The 22,864-nt window shown below is 46.2% G+C and overlaps 1 protein-coding gene across 6 annotated transcripts in view; it reads right to left on the reverse strand.

The window, feature by feature from the left end:
• The window catches only part of emid1 (EMI domain containing 1), a 120,748-nt gene that overhangs the window by 95,117 nt on the left and 2,767 nt on the right, over nt 1-22,864 (reverse strand). For all 6 annotated transcript variants that reach the window (XR_009673152.1, XM_061039284.1, XM_061039285.1 and 3 more), the window contains exons 2-3: nt 14,422-14,535; nt 13,968-14,071 (exon numbers count right to left, since the gene is read on the reverse strand). Coding sequence is in view for 5 of the 6 variants with exons in the window: in XM_061039284.1 (XP_060895267.1) it covers nt 13,968-14,071; nt 14,422-14,535 (218 nt within the window). In the remaining variant the exon portion in view is untranslated. The remainder of the gene's footprint in view (nt 1-13,967; nt 14,072-14,421; nt 14,536-22,864) is intronic.

The following is a 22,864-nucleotide window of genomic DNA, read 5'->3' on the forward strand; positions in this document are numbered from 1 at the left end:
AGGGAACTCAAGTTTTATGTGTTATTTTGGTTTAAGTAACGCTGCACATACACACTTGATATATGTGTCTGCGGCTCTAAGAGCAGGTGTGTTTGAGGCTGTTAGCATGTGTGCATGTGCCTTTGTGTGTGTGTGTGTGTGTGTGTGTGTGTGTGTGTGTGTCCAGACCCCGGCTGTGAGCTCAGCATGAATGAGTGAGAGAGCCATAAACACCTGAGGATGCAGGAACACATTAGACCTCAACAGAGCTTTATTTATTTACGCTCCTGATTCAGGGTGAGGAGGAAGAGGGGGGGTGGGGGGAGGGGAGTCGTCATGCACAGCTCTGCTCGGGCTGTGGCGAGGGTCCAACCTAAACACAGGGACTGTTAAAGCCCCCCCCCTGGCTGAGTCCCGAGGGGGGGGCAGCGGAGCGGGTGGAATGCAGGCCTGGGTTTAGAGGTTCAGGGGTACGTCCTGTTGTTAATGAGCTCACCCTGCTGGGCCTCTCAGACTCTCAGCCCCTCCCCCCCTCCCCCTCCCAACGCTGCCTCACCAGACACACCAGCACCTTCACACACCTCCTTCAGACACACACACACAGACACACACTGGACCTGGACCAGTGAAGCTTAACACACTTCCTGCACAATGTGCACAAACAACCTGTGTCCCCAGTTTGATCTCAAGACGTGTGAGGAAGACGGTGAAAGGAAGTGCCAAGTGTGCCATGTTTTAACAGTCTGCAGAGTGAAGGTGTGTGTGTGTGTTTGCACGTGTGTGTGTGTGTGGATAAGAGAAGCCCCTGAGATGTGACCCCAGACGATGGACGGTGACAGAGGAGATAGGAGCACTTTCCTAAATGATGCATGTCTTACATGCTCTATTAACACGGAGTAAACAGCACTCTGAATACATCAGACGCCACTCCACATGTGAAACACAGAGACACTGAACACAGCTCAAGTCTGACATGTAAGAAAAAGAAAATTCAATTCAGATTTGCCTTTTTTTTAAACACTAATCTAATCTAATCTAACAAGCATTAAACCAAATAAACCACAGATAGCGTTTGTAGAAAGGACACTCAAGACGGTTTCTCCACAAAAGTGAAATCAAATATCTGCTCTGGAAACTCTTCAATACTTCATCATAAATTGGAAATGTCACTCCTTTTTAAAAAAAAAAGTAAAACCAAAACTGTGCATCTGTAATCTATTACACGTTCTTATAACATTTCTTGTAATGTTGCCACCAGATCAACTCTTTGCGACCTTATTTCATATTTTAAAGTGTGTGCTGTAGCCTGCAGAATAAACACTGGCCTGTATCTGTGACACATTGCAGTTAAGTTAAGCTTAACGTCCAGCATGTAAACTAATGCACAAATGCATCGGTTTAGTATCGATATCAGTCAATATCAGCCTTGATGACGGACATCGAACCATCGGCAAATAATGTGGCATGAACCGGTGGTAAATGGTAAATGGACTTGTATAGCACTTTTCTAGTCTTCTGACTACTCAAAGCACTTTTAACTACGCCCATCCATACGTCACTGACGTAGCAGGGGAAACAACTTGGGGTTAAGTGTCTTCTTGCCCGAGGACACATCGGACATGTAGCTGCAGGAGCTGGGGATCGAACCCTCGACCTTCCAGTTGAGAGACGGCCGACTCTGAGCCACAGCTGTCCAGATGTCAGTAACCGATGTTTTTCTGTTGCATCATATTCATTTAGAGGTTTTTTTATTGGTCAGAAGAAATCAGCTGTCGGACAAACTCTCATCTGTTCTCAGAGAGAGAAATAAAGTTGGGCGAGTTGGAGTCTTATACGCCAAAGGAAATAATGAATTAAACATCTGTATCAGTATCGGCCCTGATTTCACAATCGGTGCAACTCTGCTGTTGACAGTATGTTACTGCCCAACAGTCTGAGAGTCCGAGGTTTTGTTGATTTATTGTTACTCTTTAGTCTTGGGAGGTTTCATGGTTTTCTCTACTTGATGAAAAACAAAAACAAGCTAAAAACCTCCCAAAAAGCCTCCAATAAACTCACACTGCAGCTGTGTTCCTCTTCAGGGATGTATTCTTTGAAGGGCGCATTTTAAAGTCTCCTTCAGATGCGGCCAATAAATGCATCCTCCTCTTTCCTGGGCCATGAAGGATCCACCTGTTGCGTGCTAAGCGGCCCGACGTTAACAGAGATTCTAATTCTTAGGGGACGGCGGGCTTTCAAGAGGCTGAGGATGACACTTTTAAATGTAATTATTTGGATTTAAAAGTTAAGCGAATAAAAAACTAAATGGGCCTTGAAATTTCCAATTATCTTCACAGCTGATGACTCAAACAGAAAATCAATCTTCCATAAACCAGACCCTTTCACTTGGTCCGCCCTCATAGGGTCTACGCAGCCTGAGAAGTATGCAGACCCTGAATCGGGACAGTTTGTGCCAGCGAGGGGACATCTTTAAAGACTCCTTCGTCTTCCCTCTTCCAGCCAATCATGTGACATCATTCCTCTCTGGTCACCAGTGTTGGCTCCCCGAGGGACGAGCTCGCTCCTCTTGTCAAGTCTGAGCTCTGAAAGCAAACCAGCGATGACGCTAATTAGGCCAAATGCTGGATTAGTTCATCCAAAAACCTCCTCTCTGCTCTCTCGTACTCAGTCCAGAACTAATCACTACCATCAGAACCGCTCCACTGACCTCGCTGAGCGCCGGATCGACCACATGATGAGCGAGTGGAAATATATGCAAAGACCGGTGTCAAATAGAGCTGCAGAGTCAGAGGCGGGCAGTGACTTTCAACTTCTTCTCTTATTCAGAGTGCAACGTTAAGCGGCTGTGAAACTGAACCGGAGCGAGCGAGGAGGGGGGGGGGGGAGGGGGGGGGATGTTTGGGAGGTCTGTGATACAAGAGGCCATAAATGATGTCACCACGACACCACAGCCATGTCTCTGTGATGTGGTGGTCTGTTTGTGGTTATGTGTACACGAGAGAGGAGGAGGTTTTTGAAGGTCGGCTTCGTAAAGTCCCCCCCCCCCCCCCCCCCCCCCCCCCCCCCACCGAGCCACAACACTCGAGCCTCTCTCGTGTGGTGCTGTTTGTGTTTATGAACTCATAACGGAGACAAATGAGCAGCTACATCATCACGACTGCAGGGAGGCTAGAAAAAAAAAGAAACTGTTTTTCTTCTGTTTTAATGTTTCTGTGGTGCGGAGTGAGGTTATGAGTGGGGGATGGGGCGGGGGATGGCGGCGAAAAAACGAGACATCACAGAGGGTTCGACATGACTGACTGTGATATTTCATCAAGAGAAGTCGGTTCATTGTTTTCTTTTACTGTTTTTCTTTGTTTTATATGACATCAAATTCTGAGTTTGGATGTTTGGTCTCATTAAACATCATCTTGTGATTTTTTTTTTTAAGTCTGACATCATTTTAAAATCATCCTACACACAGAGTGAACATAGCACATCTTTAAAAGTGACCTTCCAAAATGGGATTTTCTGTCGGATGTGAAGGAGGGGCTCCTAAGGAGGCAAAACAAAATGCTGCAGAAATGTAAGCAACATATCCAAGATGGCCGAAGAAGTCTGTATGAGTGTTTGTGTCTTATTTTCAATGCTTGGTGCAATATTCCCTCAGCAGCCTCTAGACGTGCATGAAGGATAAAGTCACTGTGAAAAATGTGGTTGTTGCGTTCACACATGTACGGTATGAACTAAGGGGAATAAGGTGTGTATAAAAAACCAAAGGTAAGGACAAACATAAAGAACAGGTGTATTTCAGGTAAAAGGGGTTAACTTGTGGAATACTTATGCCATGGAATTAAGAATGTGTAGTTCACTTTCCAGATTTATATTTTTGTTTAAGAAAATGGTGTTTAACAAATATAAAAGGTTGGTTTGATTATTTTTTGTGAGTGTGACTTCTGTTTTGTTTTGAAAGAAATTCTTGGAACAAATTTTGTTCTGATATGTTTTTGTTTTTTTTGTAACCAAACTAGTAGTGTCTTAAATAATAAGATTCGTAACGAGGGTCGGTGTAATAAGATAAAACTTCAGCCGACACCTTTTCAGTCAAAATGTTTTTGTTTTTTCTTGTGACCGAAATAAATTATTACTACGACTACACATGCAACTCACCCTGACCATTTTTGGGAGAGCCTCTTTCTAACATCTGCAATATGTAGTTGGTCGTGAAACATATTCCCAGACCCCCTCAGCGGGCTGCAGGCAGCACTTTGGACCCCTGAACTCATCACAGCTGTATGAAAGCAGCAGGACCTCAAACGACCCATCAATGCTCCCATTGTCTCAGCACTGACGTCAAAACGCCTAAATATAGTTCACTCCCCTCTCCCAGCCCACCTAGAGACAGTTAGTGCTGTGTTTTACATCACCTACATGATGCCTCTCTGTACCTGAGAGCTGAGAGATGGTGACATGAAGGGCAGGGATTAAGACGGGGGTTAATGCAGCTTTAATGACATCAGTCGCTGAGTGGATGAGAGAGGAGAGAGGAGAAGAAGAGCTGACACCTTCCCTGCTGAGGAGGGTTTAAATGGTGCCATTTTAAGGCTTTGTCTTTGAGTGTGATAAAAGCTGTTCCCGTGGTCTTATCTTGGACAGGAAAAGAGTGTCTGGTCTCGTCTCTGTGCTCCTGATAGCGTGACCTGTCGCGCTGTAAAGAGCCCGTCTGTTTGTCAGCACAGCAGTCCACTTAAACTCCTGAGTGAGGGGGGGAAATGCCTTCGCTTTATTGGGGACAGAAGAATACTCCGGCTGCCATGGCGTGTGTGTGTGTGTGTGTGTGTGTGTGTGTGTGTGTGTGTGTGTGTGTGTATTCCTGTGTGTATTTAGGCGTGTGTGTGTGTGTGTGTGTGTGTGTGTGTGTGTGTGTGTGTGTGTGTGTGTCTATTTTCATCCCTCTTTGCGCTGCTGACTCGGCCCACTTTATTCCTCTCTGACTGCAGGAAAATCCGTTTTCAATGCAGTCCCCGGGGGAAGTCTTTGGACGTAATAAATAAATCAGTGAGCAAAAAAAGGCATTTCCAGTTCAGGAGCCAGAAACATAAAAGTCAACTCAGAACCGAGGCTGAGGACGTATGAAACTTTAAAAAAAAAAGATTCCACCAAAGGAATTGTGCGTCTGCTTTCTTAATGTTTACTGTCATTTATTTGAGATTTAAGAACTCACTGGACTGTTGAAGATGCAGGTCAACAAATGGAGCGTAATGCATGAAACCTCATGTGTTTTCTTAGGACAGAAAAACAAACACATCCTGCGTGAGCCTGAAGATAAGAAAGAGTGGGGTCCTCTTAGATTAGGGGGCTAGATTTAAATGCGTTTGCAACGTGAGACGGAGACGCTTATCTGTGCAGCAAGTGTACCGATCATGACTGAGGCCAGCCGCAGTGCCAGGGGGAGACACCAGGGGGAGACACCAGGAGGAGACACCAGGAGGAGACATCAGAAGGAGACACCAGAAGGAGACACCAGAAGGAGGCACCAGAAGGAGACACCAGAAGGAGACATCAGAAAGAGACATCAGAAGGAGACATCAGAAGGAGACATCAGAAGGAGACATCAGGGGGAGACACCAGGGGGAGACACCAGGAGGAGACATCAGAAGGAGACATCAGAAGGAGACACCAGAAGGAGGCACCAGAAGGAGACACCAAGGGGAGACATCAGAAGGAGACATCAGAAGGAGACATCAGGGGGAGACACCAGAAGGAGGCACCAGAAGGAGACACCAGAAGAAGACAACAGAAGGAGACACCAAGGGGAGACATCAGAAGGAGACACCAGAAGGAGGCACCAGAAGGAGACACCAAGGGGAGACACCAGAAGGAGACATCAGAAGGAGACATCAGAAGGAGACATCAGGGGGAGACACCAGAAGGAGGCACCAGAAGGAGACACCAGAAGGAGACACCAAGGGGAGACACCAGAAGGAGACATCAGAAGGAGACACCAGAAGACACCAGAAGGAGACACCAGAAGGAGACACCACAAGGAGACACCACAAGGAGGCACCACAAGGAGACACCACAAGGAGGCACCAGAAGGAGACACCAGAAGGAGACACCAGAAGGAGACACCAGAAGGAGACACCAGGAGGAGACACCAGAAGGAGACATCAGAAGGAGACACCAGAAGGAGACACCAGAAGGAGACACCAGGAGGAGACACCAGGAGGAGAAACCAGAAGGATGTACCAGAAGGAGACACCAGGAGGAGAAACCAGAAGGAGACACCAGGAGGAGACACCAGGAGGAGACACGATGAAGAGACACCAGAAGGAGACACCAGAAGGATGTACCAGAAGGAGACACCAGGAGGAGAAACCAGAAGGATGTACCAGAAGGAGACACCAGAAGGAGACACCAGGAGGAGAAACCAGAAGGAGACACCAGAAGGAGACACCAGAAGGATGTACCAGAAGGAGACACCAGAAGGAGACACCAGGAGGAGAAACCAGAAGGAGACACCAGAAGGAGACACCAGAAGGAGACACCAGGAGGAGAAACCAGAAGGAGACACCAGACAGAGACACCATGAGAAGACACCAGAAGGAGAAACCAGAAGGAGACACCAGGAGGAGACATCAGAAGAAGAAACCAGAAGGAGACACCAGGAGGAGACATCAGAAGGAGAAACCAGAAGGAGACACCAGAAGGATGTACCAGAAGGAGACACCAGAAGGAGACACCATGAGGAGACATCAGAAGGAGACACCATGAGGAGACACCACGAGGAGACACCAGAAGGAGACACCAGGAGGAGACACCAGGAGGAGAAACCAGAAGGAGACACCAGGAGGAGACACCAGGAGGAGAAACCAGAAGGAGACACCAGAAGGAGACACCAGAAGGAGACACCAGGAGGAGAAACCAGAAGGAGACACCAGAAGGAGACACCAGGAGGAGAAACCAGAAGGAGACACCAGAAGGAGACACCAGGAGGAGAAACCAGAAGGAGACACCAGGAGGAGACACCAGGAGGAGAAACCAGAAGGAGACACCAGAAGGAGACACCAGAAGGAGACACCAGGAGGAGAAACCAGAAGGAGACACCAGAAGGAGAAACCAGAAGGAGAAACCAGAAGGAGACACCAGAAGGAGACACCATGAGGAGACACCAGAAGGAGACACCAGGAGGAGACACCAGGAGGAGAAACCAGAAGGAGAAACCAGAAGGAGACACCAGAAGGAGAAACCAGAAGGAGAAACCAGAAGGAGACACCATGAGGAGACACCAGAAGGAGACACCAGAAAGAGGCACCAGAAGGAGACACCAGAAGGAGACACCAGAAGGAGACACCATGAGGAGATTAAACTCGGGCCGACTACAGCCTCTGTACATGGAGCGCACGTCTTAACCACTCGGCCAACAGCGCCCGATAACTTGAGATCTTGAGACAAACATTTTTTAAATAATTCCTCGTTATGACGGGAAAATGGAGTAAATAAAATAAGTCTGGATGTTCCGTACTAAATGAAACTACTCTACCTTCAGTCTGTGGTCGTCAAACATGAAGGCATCATTATAAACTCTGTTCAGACCCCACAGCCTGCAGGACTCTGAACAACCTGTGCTCTTCTTTTTTATGGAACATTTCAACATCATGTCAAACACATATTATCATTACAAGAATATGTTTATTCCAATTTAAATACTTGAACCCCTCTATGAATCATAATAGTTGGACTGTCTTTGGGCCTGATGCACAAACCAGCACAGAGTTACATAAGAAGAAGAAGAAGAAGAAGAAGAAGAAGAAGAAGAAGAACTCCCCGCTCAGTTGTTTTAAAGTTGTCCGGTTGGTGTTTTCAGAGCTGTTGTTTGTTAATTAATGACTGTTATGACTGCTCCCCTGAGCGGAGCAGCGTGGCCTGAAACGTTGGACGCTCCCGTGTCTAATCTCATCTGGGGCCCTCGGCCCAGCTCGCCGTCTTTTCAGCTGCTTTTCATTTAGACTCGGCGCTGCGCTGGCCATTTACATAACAGAGGGATATCAGCTGCTGTGGCCTGCCTGCCTGCCTGTATGTGTGTGATTTATGTGTCTTTGTAGATTCCCTCTTATGGTTGCATAAATACTTTGGATGTGCTGACTGCAGATGTGTTTTTTTTTTGTGAATGGATTGCAGCAGGAGTGAGTAACATATTTAACACCTGCTAAAGCAAACACAGGGAGAAACAGGAATGTGCCCGAGCAGGAAAGAGGAGGGAGGCTGAATGAAAAGGTGATTCTATAGCTAGCTGCTTTTACACATGCACCCAACTCCTGAATATTCCCTCAACTTTTCAGGGTGGGCTGCATGTGTGAATGCAAACAGACAACTTTATTAACCCAACTTTTTCCTTCCAGTCCCCCAGTAAACTTCTTCATGAAGTCTGGACGGGTCGATGTGTGAATTCAGGAGAATGTCACTGCCAGCGATTGGGCGGTCGTGATGTTTTCATCCTATGTGCAGCGAGCGACCAGTGCCACCTTAATGCCTGTAATGAAGCTGCATCATAATCTGTTTTTACTCACCAGTTTGTTATTTTCAACTCTTCATTTGATACTGTGACTACATTCAATCACAAGCAGCTCTGATGTAAAGTCTGACTCTGACCAACCCTACGGTCTACGTTTACAGGTACAGTGAAGTCGAGATACAGTTACAGCTCGATCAGGTCATTAACTGCTGTCCTTGTCCCAGTATTCAAGCATGGAGGAAAAACACTTTGATGGAAGTCCAAATCTGCAAGAGTAGGTGGCGCTAGTTACTACTGGACATTCTTCCAGTTGACTTCTGATGTCACACACCAAAACAATCGACAAGCTAGTTAGTTAGTTAGCAAACTGGTTACATCACATCTCCGTACGTCACGGCTGACACGACATAAACTGTGTTCCTGCTGTCCCATCTTGCTTTAGCACTCACCACATTTATGCCTTCGTCTTGTATTTTCCCCTGCTTTCTTATTTATGCTGTTGGACTTCAGGGTCACTGTGGATTCTCAGAGCACCTTGGACAGTTTGGGGACTAAATCGACTCCAAATCACATTATCTAGGTGTGTTAGTCAGTAAAAATCTCAGTCAGACCAACATTTTCATAATACAGTTTTAGTTGCGCTAACAGGATAAATCCACGTACTGTGTCTTCTGATGCATCCTCATGACATCAAGTCCTTCCTCCTAAGACCCCTACCCCCCCACCCCCACAGGGAAAATCTCCTGCTGTGAGGAACATGTGTGAATGGGAACATTCAGACGCAGACTGTCCTGGAATTTTCTTCTTGAAAAGTAGTGCATGTGTGAGAGGGGCTTACGATTATGCAGCTCTGTGTGGTCTGAGAGGAGTGGGGAGTGGGGAGTGGAGGTCACCTGCTCTCGTTCAGCTCTCCTCCCCTCCTGACCTCCGGCTCCTCTCACAGCTACTAAAGCCGCGCCGCCATTAAAACAGCTAATCACGCAGAACAGCTGCATCCCTCACTGTACAAATCCTCAACACCTCACGCTCCCACCCACTCGCTCGCTCGCTCTCTCACTCTGGCAGTCAGACAGACACATAAACCAGCGTCCACACTCCCACTCCTCTTTTTTTTTTGCTAATGGCAGGCTGCAGCCGACGGATGTTTAAAGCGGCGGCGGGTTTAGCATGGAGGCCTGTGATAAGCTGCGTTGAGCTGTGAAAACACAGATTATTTTTTTCGGCAGCTTATTACAGACACTGCTGCGCCTCTGCCTCCCAGCCATACCGTAAATTGGGACCCGAAAAAAACGCAGCCACCTCTTGGCTGTGAGATACGGCATCACGGACCCCCCCACCCCCCCGCGGCGCAGCTTTGACAGCCGTGCTAATTCAAGTCTACGTTCCTCCCATATGTTTCACTGCATCCCCCCCATCCTCCATATTTCTTTTAAGTGCTGTCGTCCATTAATCAAACCGGTGCCAAGACGTCAGCTGCTGTCTCTGAAGTGTCATCTTCAAACCGTTTAAGATTCATGAAAATGAGCAGATACAGAAGAAACGTTTAAAACAACAACGAGCTTTACAGATTTTGTTGATGCTGATGCAACCTGCGCTGAACACAAACTTTTAGAGCATGCTCTAATGTAGTAATGCTGCTTTTATGGGTTACATTTGATTTCCTTCTATCACCAAATTGCCTCTAAATGAGCTTTAATTTGTATATTTGTGTTTGATGCAGCATCAGTTAGGATATCCCATTTACTTTATCCCATCGCCAAACAGGCATACATTAAATCTCCGTTTCTGGCCGCCTATCAAAGCGCCTCCATCTGCAAATACTTAAGCCTTCTCTTTCTTTTTTTCTTTTCTCAGGCTCAATCAGGGATAAAGACCGTTGTGTTCCCGATCTCTGAAGTAAGACAATATCTCCCAAACCCTCGTAGAAAACAATTAGGACTCAGTAATTACACCACCGGCCTGGAATTCAAGCCAAGTCCTGAGGTCGGGGTTAGAAATAAGAAAGAAAAAAAAAGAGAGTGAATGTGAAGGCAGGCTGTCTGATGCTGTGTTATCTTACGATGATGGAGTACGTTTGTTTATCAGCCTGGGGGTGATGTCATGTTTTGCTTTCGGAGCCCTCAGGTGGAAGGTGAGAGGTTTAACCCAGAGAGCACCTGCAGGGATTTATAAAGTTTAGAACAGGGTGAGATGAGGTCAGTGAAGGTTCATGACCTCTTATTTTATTTATTTTATTTATTTAATTTATTTATTTAATTTAATTTATTAATTTATTAATTAATTTATTTTATTTATTATTTATTTATTTTTGGGGGGGGCTTTCTGTGGCCTTCACAGAGAGAGATATGACATTGGACAGAGTCCGAAACCAGAGAGCAGGGAGAGAGAGGGGAAAGAGAAGCAGGAAAACAGCCACAGGTCAGACTCGAACCCGGGCCGCCCGGAGGACCACAGCCTCCGCACATGGGGTGCACGCACTTACCACTGCATGACCTCTTTGTAGCCAAATCTTTTATGGGATATAATCCAGATACAACAGGAAACAGGATTTTGTTCTAGTTTTGATTATTTGTTCAAAAACTGAAACAAAAACTGAAATATTAGGAAGTGAATTTGTTTAACTTTTGGACAAAAGTATCTCATTAAGGGGCGCAGGATAGCCGAGCGGTAATGTTTCACTCCACGTACGGAGACTATAGTCGTCTTTGGAGCACCCATGAGTTTGAATCCCACTCTCTGCTCCCAACACTTCCTGTCTCTCTTCAGACGTTGTGTCTATTAAAGGCAAAAGGCCCCAAAATTCTCTAAAACACTTGCACACTTGCTTGTTACGGTGACGAGTAATCCACTTGAACGCATCGAGTCCACCTCTACTCGTGCTTGCAGTTTTTCTTTTGGATTTAATCTCTGCGTTCTGCATCTGGTCTGACACGTTATCTGTCCTTCAGACTGGATCTGTTGATTTATGTATCAGGACAGAATGACTCAATAGAAAACAACTCATCCATCCATTATCTTTTCAGCTTTTCCTGTTCAGGGTTGTGAGGGGGGCTGGATCCGATCCCTGGACTGTACACCAGTCAATCACAGACACCCAGCCACTCTCACATTCACACCGACAGGCAATTTAGAGTCACCAGTTAACCTAATGAGCATGTCTGTGGACTGTGGGAAGCAGGAGGACCTGGAGAGAACCCACGCCTGCAGAGGGAGAACATGCAAACTCCACACAGAGAGACTCCTTTCAGACTGGGATTCAAAACCAGGAACCTCCTCACTGTGAGTTGACAGCGCTAACCACTGCAGCACCATGCAGCCCCCAAACATCTCATCTCCATCTGAAATAAAACCACAGAAGTGACCGCGCTCTCTGCTCGTACTCTCCTCTCCCTCTCTTGCACCTTAACACGTTTTCCCAGAGTCCCGCTGCTGTGGACATCGTTTGGATCCGCTGTAATGCAGACGGGGCCTCGAGGGGCTTTTTGTAACGTCCTGCTGAGAGAACGGTGGAGTTTACAAGCATGGCGAGTGTGAGTAAATGAGCGGGATCATACACATTTTCCACAGTCTGTGAAAAAGCAGACAAGCCTTTGGGAAAGGTAATGATGGGAAGCGGAGGTATATGAGCGGTTCTTTTTAAAAGACGTATGTATCCGGTGATGAGATTTACGAGATCAAAAAGAATGTGCTTAATGTCTAGACGGAAGATTTGTGAAAGCATGAATTATATAAAAGGTGGTGCTTCATTCCTGAACTGTTTGAATCGGCGTATCTGAGGGGTCAAACAAGTTCCCAAAGCCGTCTGGAAATCCCACAAAGAAAAGGTTGGAGATTTACGGATGGAGCCACACACAGGTATTTAAAAAAGCCCCGGATTTGAAACTTGCACCCTGTGAGCTACGAGTTGCAGCTTTAGCTTCTCCTGGCAACACAATCCGGTCTCCAGCTTTACCCGGGGTGTGAGGGTTTTTATTTCTCCTTAAAGCGTGGGGGCGCAGCGGGGGGGTGTCAGGTTCTGCTGCTGGTGAGAGGTTCTACTCTACGCGGGCAGCAGCAGCAGAACAAAGCGCCGGTGGGCCCTGGATGGGGGGGGGGGGTAAAGGGCCCGGTGAATGGGAGCTGTCACTTCCACTCAGCGCCGCCTGTGATCTGAGCCACCCCGGAACGACGCTCAGATAAGTGGCTAATCCGCAGCATCCCCGCTGGCTTCAACAGCCCCCCTACTGCCATGACAACCGCAGTGGGGGGGGGGGGGGGGGGGAATCTCCTCCAGCAACAACTTAATTGGATAATTTCCTCCCCGTTTTGACTGTGTGTTCTTCAGCTTTTTGGTTAAGTAAAGTCTACGCTGCCTGAAAGTGACTTTGAGAGGAGGAGAAGAGAAAAAAAAAAAAAGCGACAAACCCCGGGACTGTTTTTGAGAAAGTGGAGAAACCACACTTCAGCAGACTGCGGACCGCGAGGAGGGCTGAAATCTGCTCTTAGCTCACCTTGAAGTGGGAAAAATTGAAAGAGAAAAAACAGCTTCTACGTTGCCGCAGAGCAAATAAATGACCACTTAAAGCTCTGTAAACACTTATTGTCCTTTGTGTCACGACGGCCGACGATTTACGTTACACCCAGTCAAGTCCCGGGTCGCTGCATAAACAGACACTCCACCCTTCTCCCCAGACTGCAGAGACACAGGGGCCAGTGCCAGGGGAAGTCATTATACACTGTGTGAGCATGTGTGTGTGTGTGTGTGTGTGTGTGTGTGTGTGTGTGTGTGTGTGGGCAGCTACTGTAGCTGAAAAATGAAAACAGCATGGGCTAGCATGGCACTTTAAGAGGATGTGGACTCGGTTGCAGCCGGACCATAAAAACTCCAAAAACCACACCAAAGAATCAGCAGCCATGACTCCTCTGAACGAGCTCGTTTAAAAATGATGAATAAAAGCGGAGGGATGTGACTCACAGTGGACGGTCGGAGGGGATCTGATTTCCTCTCTCTCCGTGTAGAAGACAGGAGCAGCCTTACGTAAGCCTAATGGAGATCACTCCTGTTTTTAAAGCATCGCTCGCACACGTGTTGGAAGGGAACACACACAGGCTGAGAGCGATGTGATAAATGATCACGCTTAAAGAAAGGAGGAATAAAACACCTGTTTCTACAAACTATTTCTTAGTCCTAAGACTTTTCACACATGCACTTAAACTCCTTCAAAATGTCCTGACGGTTTTGGCTTCATCAGCCACACAGCTAAATATGTTACCCAGACTTTATTTGAATCCTGCCAGTATCCTGGAAAAATTCCCACAAGACGTCAGGGTGAGCTGGTGAGTAATATTCAGAAAACAAATCCCCTGCGAGCGAGTGGGCGACATTTACATCCTGCGACCGATCTTGGGGATCTTCATGCATGGTTTAAACCACCAGTCTCTGTTTAATGTGTGTGTGTGTGTGTGTGTGTGTGTGTGTGTGTGTGTGTGTGTCAGTCGTTCTCTCTTGACTCACCTTCCTCACACGCCGTGCCGCTGAATCCCGGGCAGCATTTCCACTCGAGCGAGGTCACAGTGCGGTACACGACTTTGTAGGAAGGTCTGACGACGGTCCTGTAGCTGCAAAACACAAATCAAATCTAAAGGCACCACACACACAAATAACAACAGCTGTGTGTGTGTGTGTGTGTGTGTGTGTGTTCTCTTTGACATTAGAAGTTAATAAAGTGACCTTCAGATACAGATGAACTATAGTTACCCCTGATGAGTCACATCGTTGCTGAAATGTATTTTGAGCGTTTCATTCATGTGGGGTGCATCCCATTTTTTATGAAATAAACTGAAATCAAACTCTCATCTCTCTCATCTCTACTCTCTACTCACTATATAGTCTATAAAAGAGTCCCTCAACGTATTTGAAAGTGTTGCAGTCTTGTCTTTAAAGGTCGTATATCTTATCGGAGTCTCACCTGCCCCCCGTGCATCCCTGTGGCCAGCGGCACGTCTGGTAAACCCGCTGGAGCACCGTGCCGTTCTGCACCTGGCAGGTCACCGTCTTGGTGACTGTATGAGGACACCAGTTCCTGAAGGGAGGCACAGAATGTGGGGGGGGGGGGAGAGAGAGTCATGAATACTGAGAGCAGATAAAGCATTGACTTTAAGACAGAGCAGTGTTTACTTTTAAAACACCTTCACACATGTGCACTCACACTGTAAAGGAAATCAGCCATGCAGTCACATTCAATGCACTATTGTCTTCCCGCAGCAGGGTCCAGATTTCTCCACCCCCCCCCCCCCTCGCCCGCCCTTTTTGTTTTGTAACTTCTTTATGGTGTTTACACGGGATTTGCAGGAGTGCATAGTGAGCTGTGTTGACACTGCGCTCTCTCTATCAGTACACATCCGTTTGCTTTGGAGGTGAAGAAAGAGGACGACGAGGTCCCGTGCTGAGATTAAGAGTTTCTCATCACGGGGGTTAAAGCGGGGTCAGGAGTCCGCTCTCCTTTCTTCTGCCTAAGACGTTATCAGGAATCAGCGAGGCCGTACAAACTGACCTCCTCCTCGTGAAGAGCGGTGAAGATCTGATAGTGAGGATATGAGCTGTGGAGAGTCAACTGTGCTGACTTTAAGGCTCTCACAATGATCGATCCATCATGTATATGGAAGAGTATCGAAGCTTTAAGAAAAACTTAATTCAATCATATTTTAACCTAAAGCTCCGACATGTGGCTGCGTTCCCTCATGTCGTTCTCCTCACTGTCCTGTCTCTAAATAAAGCTAAATGATAAACCTTTGAAGTGTAAAGCAAGCTCAGGTCATTAACTGTTGGTTCATCAGACACTCAGGTTGCAAGAATTTTAAAATGAGATACTAATAAAAAAGATACTGCCTGTTTCTAACCACAGCACAAATAGAAGTCCCAGGCACCCAATAATGGGAACTTTCTTTGCTGGCAAACGTCTCCAAAGTGTCTAAATCGTACAAATACATTGTCAACGTAACCAAGGATTTAGTGCAATTCAGACATTGCTCTCTCTCTCTTTTTTCTGCAGCAGATTTTGGTGTCAAAATATGAAGCTTTGGTAATCTCGATAAATCTATCACGGCAATAACGGTGCATGTTTTGTTTTAAAACAAGTGGTATCCAAACGTATAGAACATTTTGATGATCTTATGAGATACCGAGTGTTGCTGTAACTCTATGAAGAATGAAGAAACACAGAAACACAGAAACACAGAAACACAGACTGCCTTCATGTGGCTACAGCTGGAGGAGAAACAAGAGAACACAGAACTACAGCCTGAGTTCACTCCATCACTGAAGAGAAGGAACAACAAAGACGAGCGTGTGTGTGTGTGTGTGTGTGTGGGGGGGGGGGGGGGGGGGGGGGGGGTGTTTCCCTCTTAAGACTGTTTGTCAATATGGGAGACCATATGTTTGTGTGTAGGTGTGTGTGAGACCATTTACACTAAAGGAAACTGCCGAAGGCGGAGGATTAGAAGCAGCTCTGAACTGCTCCCATTAACAATCCACACATGTTGTGACGGCCGCACACACACACACACACACACACACACACACACACACACACACACACACCTTTGTTCACACTTTATCTACAATCTGCTGAATTATTTTCAGTCTTTACTTGATTTTAAAAATGAATGTTGCTTCACAAGATTTTGTTACAAAGCCAAATGTCTGAGTCAGAGACAAGGGGCTCTGTAGACCAAAGTGTCATTCATCTGTGTTTGGATCTTGAAACGTAGGAAGTGAAAAACAATCATTGTGATTTATTTTATTTTATTCAGCAGCATCAGTACTGGATGCAAAATATACAAACATATACACGGATGATCTTCCTCGTTCAGAGAGTCGCCAATTAAAGTGAAATCAAAATAGTTTGATCTCAAATTTTGACACAAAAATAATCTAGAAAATAAAATGAAAATGAATATCAGCACTTATATGTGTGATGGTATGCTCTTGGGTGTTTGTAGAAACTGTTTGTATGAAGAGCAAACCCACGATAAGGAATCTTTGGTGAGTGTCAAACGTGTCTTGAAAACTGCAGGAGAGGGTTTTAAAGGAAGAATGTGCAACATGTTACACATAAATAAATCCAGCAGAAATCAAGTCTGTCCTGTGTAAATGTGTCTCTGAGTCATGACTGTCATGAGGGAGAAGCTCGAGTCCCGCTGGCTGTGTTGTTGTCAGAGCCGTGTTTACATGGACGGGACGGCCTTGTGTATAAAAGCTGTTTGAGTGAAGGACTAGAGAGAAGAAGAACACACTCACTGCTTATTTAAATGTCACATAAGTGTGTTTAGTTATGTTCAATATGAAGCTACAAGCTAACTAAAGTGTGCTAACATTAGCATGCTAACACAATGCAGGACACAGCTGATTGCAGCTCCAACAAAGGACAGATTTGTCCCCCGTTTGTTTTTCACTCTGACACTAACTCCATCGTGCAAATGTGAGTGTAGAGGGGTTGGAGATGTGTCGCTGGAGGAGAGAGGAGGCTAAAACAGGAAGTTTGTTTTGGTTTCATGCTGCTGCTCAAGGACGACATCTACTGGATCAAAAAGTTGCACGTTCTTTTCTTCCTGTGTTGGTGAACGAGGCCCGATGTGCTCCAGTGATTATCAGAAAGAAGAAGGAACAGTGGAAGAGTTTTGGCACAGTTTGAATTAGATGAAGATGAAGACGGATCTATATCATTACACCATGATCGCTTGTCCAGAAAAAAAAACACTCCTGGGTGGAAAACTTCAGACACTGAAGAAGCTGTGGTCAGGTGAAGCTGTGAGAGGGGGGGAGGGGGGGGGGGGTAACTCTAACTCCTCCCCTCCACTTATCCTCCAGTCCCAACAGACAAACAACCCGAGTTTCCCAGGCCGGGAGGAGGCTTCACCTGGGAACAGCTAAGATGTTCACCAGGGGGGTATACGAGGAGGGAAGTGAGGGAGGGTGGGAGGAGGGGGGGGGGTTTATGGTTTCTCCCCCCTCTCTTTGCATTGCACTTATGCAATTACCGAAGAGGAAATGCCGACCGCGGCTGCTGCACAGAATGAAATAACAAAGGACAGTTTACAATTTCCCACATGGCTTGAAAGTAAATACCTGCAAAAAACCCAGCATGACTCCCCGACGCTCATTCAGACAAAGGTTCTAAAAACAAAGCAGCAAGAACAATGTTTTCTCTTTTGAACTGAGATGATCCAGAGATATAAAAAATAAAGAATCAGAATCAGCTTTATTGGCCAGGTGATTACACACACAAGGAAGCGTTCATCAGAGCGACAGCCCGGGGGAAGAAACTGATCTGTAACGTCTACCAGAGGGGAGGAGTTTGTGACCGGGCTGTGAGGACTCTGCAGTGATGCTAACCTGCACGTTTCCTGACCCTGGACCTGTAGAAGTCCTGGATGGGGGGGGGGGGGCAGGTCGGCACCGATGATTTATTGTTTGTCCTGATTGTTGGTTTCAGTCTGTGTCTGAATTGGTTGCAGATCCAAAACCAGACCGTGATGGAGGAGCACAGAACAGGACTAGACGATGGCGCAGGTAAAACATGATCAGCAGCTCCTTCAAAATAATGTTCTATACTTTACGCTACCACGTGTTTCAAATGATACGATCTGTGTCAAAAGCACCGAAGTTATAAAAAAAAAAACCACATCTAGTTCATAAGGGAGGTTGCATAAGAGAGGAATGAACCCGTCTTAAATTGCATGCAAATTCCTGCACACACAAAAGTGTGCAGAATGCTGCCAATGTTTTCTGTGTATTTTAGACAGTGTGCATGAAAACAAGAAATGACCCGATATTGGGTGCTTAGGATTAAGTTGTCGTGGTATGGAAACAGATATCGACAAAATCACGGGAACCCATTTTTAAATACTTACAGAAGATTTCATCGACTGGGTGCGGGTAATATGACCGTCTCCTCTGGGATGCGATCAGGAATCTGTGTAGCTAACGTGCCCTGAAGCTCATTTTGTAGCTGAGAACGACGCTACAATGGTGCATTGACTTTAAGTCTGGATTTAATCATAAAGGTCCACAGGTGCTTCTCCGTCTTTCACTCTAAAATGTTTCATTGTCAACACCTTCCTCTTACTGGAGGCGCCCCGCTGTTATGGAGTGTGAAAACCCAGCAGCATCGTGCTGTTTCACTGGCCGAAGAAGCACCGGGACGGCCCTCAGAGAGTATCAGGTCTCTGTGCACACATGGCAACATTCAGAGCGCCCGGACCAAGCTAAATAAATCATCAACCATCTCTGAACGTCACACACGGCGACAGCAGACAGTTAAGACACGACGACGACGAGATCTTAAAGGAGCAGAAAGACGACCGCTTTGACCCGTCTGCTCCTCAAAACAGGAAAACAATGAAGAGACAGAAACTCACAGAACATGTAAATGTTCACAAAGAGCGAACAACCGTTCAGTCAGTGGACCACCAGTCAGATCTGACCCTTTAGGAACCTCAGCCGTTTAATTATGTGCTCGGAAACTGTAGCAGTCTCGTGCTTAGTCTATGATCATGCACCGGTCACAGGAGGATATATAAACGTCACCACCTCCTCCTATTGGCCTGAGGTGAATTCTCCGGATAACATCCTGCTGTGTTCTCACCAGCTCACTCGAACTCGCTGCGGAAAAATACTACATCTCCTCCTGCAAATATCAGGAGTTCTTCAGGAGTTTTCTGCGAGACTTCAAGAGGCAGTAATGAGTGACTCCTCACCGTGGTGCTTATGACATGAATGCGGGTAACATGAACGGAAGGTAATCCACCAAAGAAGAAGACAGCAGTCGTTGAAGGATGAAGCATGATAAGAGGTGAAACTGACATCTAATTGCACCTATTGTCAGCCTTCATCCTTTAACTTCTTTTATCCTGCTGTTCAACATCCCGCTGTCTCTCTTTTATCTCGCTGTCTTCTTCTTCTTCTTCTTTGGCTAGTTAACCTCTGTTTATGTTACCCTCATTCATGTCATAATCCCCAGCCTGAGGAGTCATGAAGGGACACGTTGAGTCAAACTGACAAAGAAACATGTTTGGAGTGCTGTATTTATTCTTATTGAAAACCATTAGAGAGTTGGGACTAGCATTTTAATAATCTTGTTGCACGAGTCCGGACGAGGATATATTGTCATATTGATAATTTTGTCATAAATCATCATGTCTGTTCTTTAGCACAGAATATTTCATTAACAGTTTTAAAGCAGGCTGTTTAAGCAGAGAGGATTTAGGAGAGGTAAACTGAATACAAAACATAAATGCAACACTGTGTTTATTCAAATCAACCTGCTTCTAGTTTAAAAGTCAAAAAGATACATTTTCAAAAATGTGAAATATGCAGGTCATGGGAGACTTAAATACTTGTCCCCTTGGTACTTTATTTTAAAGCTGAATAATTGTACTGGCTTATAAACTTATATTCTGCATTCTGGTTACAGTGTGTAGCATTATTTAGGCTGGTAAGCTCTGCAGTCTGCATCTGTCAAAGTTAGTTCACGATCTGCAGCAGTGTGGGAGGAAGAAGCTCAGGGTTAGACTGTGTGAACTGACAGCTCTGATCACAAACATCCCAGTTACTCCCTTTACTTCTGACCATCCATTCATGTTCTGTGGGGGGAGAGAAGGGACGGACATCCAGAGATATGTTTGAAGTGAAGCATGGACAGAAATCTGAGGAATTTCTACAGATGTCTTGGTGAGGACAAAAGACAGAAGTGGCAAAAAGACAGCCGAGGAGAGGAGAGGAGAGGAGAGGAGACAATGTCAGGGGAGGAGAGGAGAGGAGAGGAGACAATGTGAGGGGAGGAGAAGAGATGAGAGGAGAGGAGAGAGGAGAGGAGAGGAGAGGAGAGGAGAGGAGAGGAGAGGAGACAATGTGAGGGGAGGAGAAGAGATGAGGGGAGAGGAGAGAGGAGAGGAGAGGAGAGGAGACAATGTGAGGGGAGGAGAAGAGATGAGGGGAGAGGAGAGAGGAGAGGAGAGGAGAGGAGAGGAGACAATGTGAGGGGGGGAGAAGAGATGAGAGGAGAGGAGAGGAGAGGAAGAGGAGAGGAGAGGAGAGGAGAGGAGAGGAGAGGAGACAATGTGAGGGGAGGAGATGAGAGGAGAGGAGAGGAGAGGAGAGGAGAGGAGAGGAGAGGAGAGGAGAGGAAGAGGAGAGGAGAGGAGAGGAGAGAGGAGAGGAGAGGAGAGGAGAGGAGACAATGTGAGGGGAGGAGAAGAGATGAGAGGAGAGGAGAGGAGAGGAAGAGGAGAGGAGAGGAGAGGAGAGAGGAGAGGAGAGGAGAGTTATTTAATCATAAGATGGTCACTCAGGAGAGCTTGTGATGAGGACAGGAAAGTGAATAAAGAGACGAGATGAGGCAAAGATACAGAAGAGGTAGAAGATAAATGTGGTGCAACCTCCAGTGCTGAAAAATGAAGCAAAAACGGAGTGCAGTTCCTCAAAGTGACCACTTGAGGCTGGCTGCAGAAAGCCACTGAAGTCCCATTAACACCCATTCTAATGCCCATGTTGACAGAAGACACTTGCGCCCTAATGAGAGGATATAATAACCTTTATCAATGGGCACTTTTTAACTGACGGGAGTGGAAAGTTACTGAAAGTGTATTAAAATAACAAAAAAAATCTAATCTGTGCCGAGGTAATGGAGGAGAACACACACACACGTTAGTGATAACAAGCTGCTGTGTTTTCACGTGCGGACGACAGAGAAGATCATCAAACAGAAAAGGTCGTTACGGGTCAAAGCTAAATGCCTCCTCACAGGAATGAGGAAAACTCTCATTAGTCTCTGTCTGTGTGAGCTCTCAGGTGTGGACACCTGTGAGCCCTGAGTGTGACGGGTCTGTGCATCTTCAAGTGTTCAGAGCTGGGAGTCAAAGACGGGATTTCTGCTCAACTATAAATCTGTAAAAGCTGAATGTTGGAATGTTAGATTCTGCTCCTGAATGTTCTGGATTTGTTTGGACCAGAGAAGGTAGGCGCTTTTAAGGCGACCCCCCCCCCTACACGGCCGTTTTGGACACCCCTCGGTTTGTCAGATATGAGAGCAGTTATCAGGTCAACAGGTGTTGCAGCGATGGAAGCGGTCAAGAGAAGTGGTTCAGATAGAAGTGATTGTACCCGACCTAAAAAGCCTCTGCATGTTTCTAATAAACTCCACGAGCAGAAACGTGCTCAAACTAGGATCAATATTGGAGATGCTTTTGAAAAATGGAGAGAGGTTAGAACACAGAAAGGTTTACAGACCCATGCAGAGCTGGATAAACACTGAAGCTACAGAGTCCACCACATGGTGACCTGAGTGAGCATCGAGTCTCAAGAGGAGAGGGGGGGGGGAGACAACTCTCTCCAATGTTTAGAATTCAGACTGCAGTACCCATCTTGAACACTAGGTGTCAGAGTTACATACTGCTCCTTTAATGATCCGGATCTCAATATTGATCAAAATAGCCATGATTATTATTTTGGTCCTACGCCAAAGGTCCTAAAAGCTTCCAGAGGCTGGAATAGTCATCGGAGGATGGCCAATGGGTTCTAAGATTGAAAATGACAAATAACTGAGAAAAACAGTAAAAACACATGTTGGAGAGAATGGACACATTACAGTTAACTGTCACAAAAAGAATCAGGTCAAGTCATGGTCCATAATGGACAATTCTTTGCCTGCACTGAATCTCTGCACTGGTCTATGGTCCCATTTCCTGACAAACATCCTCATTAATGTATCAGCAGCCAGATGATTATTAATGGAGCTTTACAGATATGAGGCGTGCTTCCTAATATCTGTGAATAATGTCCTCGAGCACATACATTATCTGAAGTTCTTTGAACATCCAGATCTAAATCCACTCTGCTTTAAGCCACACAGGGCTCAGCCGCCTGGAATCTCTGCCGTATTTCATTCCCATGCTTAAAGAAAAAACGTGGACATGGTTAAGATGGGTGAGGAATGAGGGGCAGCCACAGGGTTCAGACTGCCTGTCAGACCATGACAAGTCCTCACAGGGGGGGGGGGGGGGGGGGGTAAAGAAGCAGCTATACGTCTGTAACCACTTCAGTGTACCGAGCTCATAGAGTTGTTTAAGAGGGACAGGGGTGAGCGAACACTTTATCAGCTCCTCCACAGAGCAGCCCCAGCAGAAGAGAAATGAGTGAGGACGTGTTAATCCCCTTTGATTTGGGTAATCACTGTGTGAAGACAGAGAGAGAGAGAGCAGGAACACCGGGGACATTCTCAGTGAAGGTTTCCCTGCGCCGAAATTCTTTCCTATTCTAAAATTAATATTCAAGTTCCTGAATTTTAACACGTTTCTGTCACTGAGTGTGGAGCATTCCTCCCTCCTGAATCCCACTGTGACTGTTTGGCTTTG

This window comes from Labrus mixtus, chromosome 5, assembly GCF_963584025.1.
Source record: "Labrus mixtus chromosome 5, fLabMix1.1, whole genome shotgun sequence".
Lineage (NCBI taxonomy): Eukaryota > Metazoa > Chordata > Actinopteri > Labriformes > Labridae > Labrus > Labrus mixtus.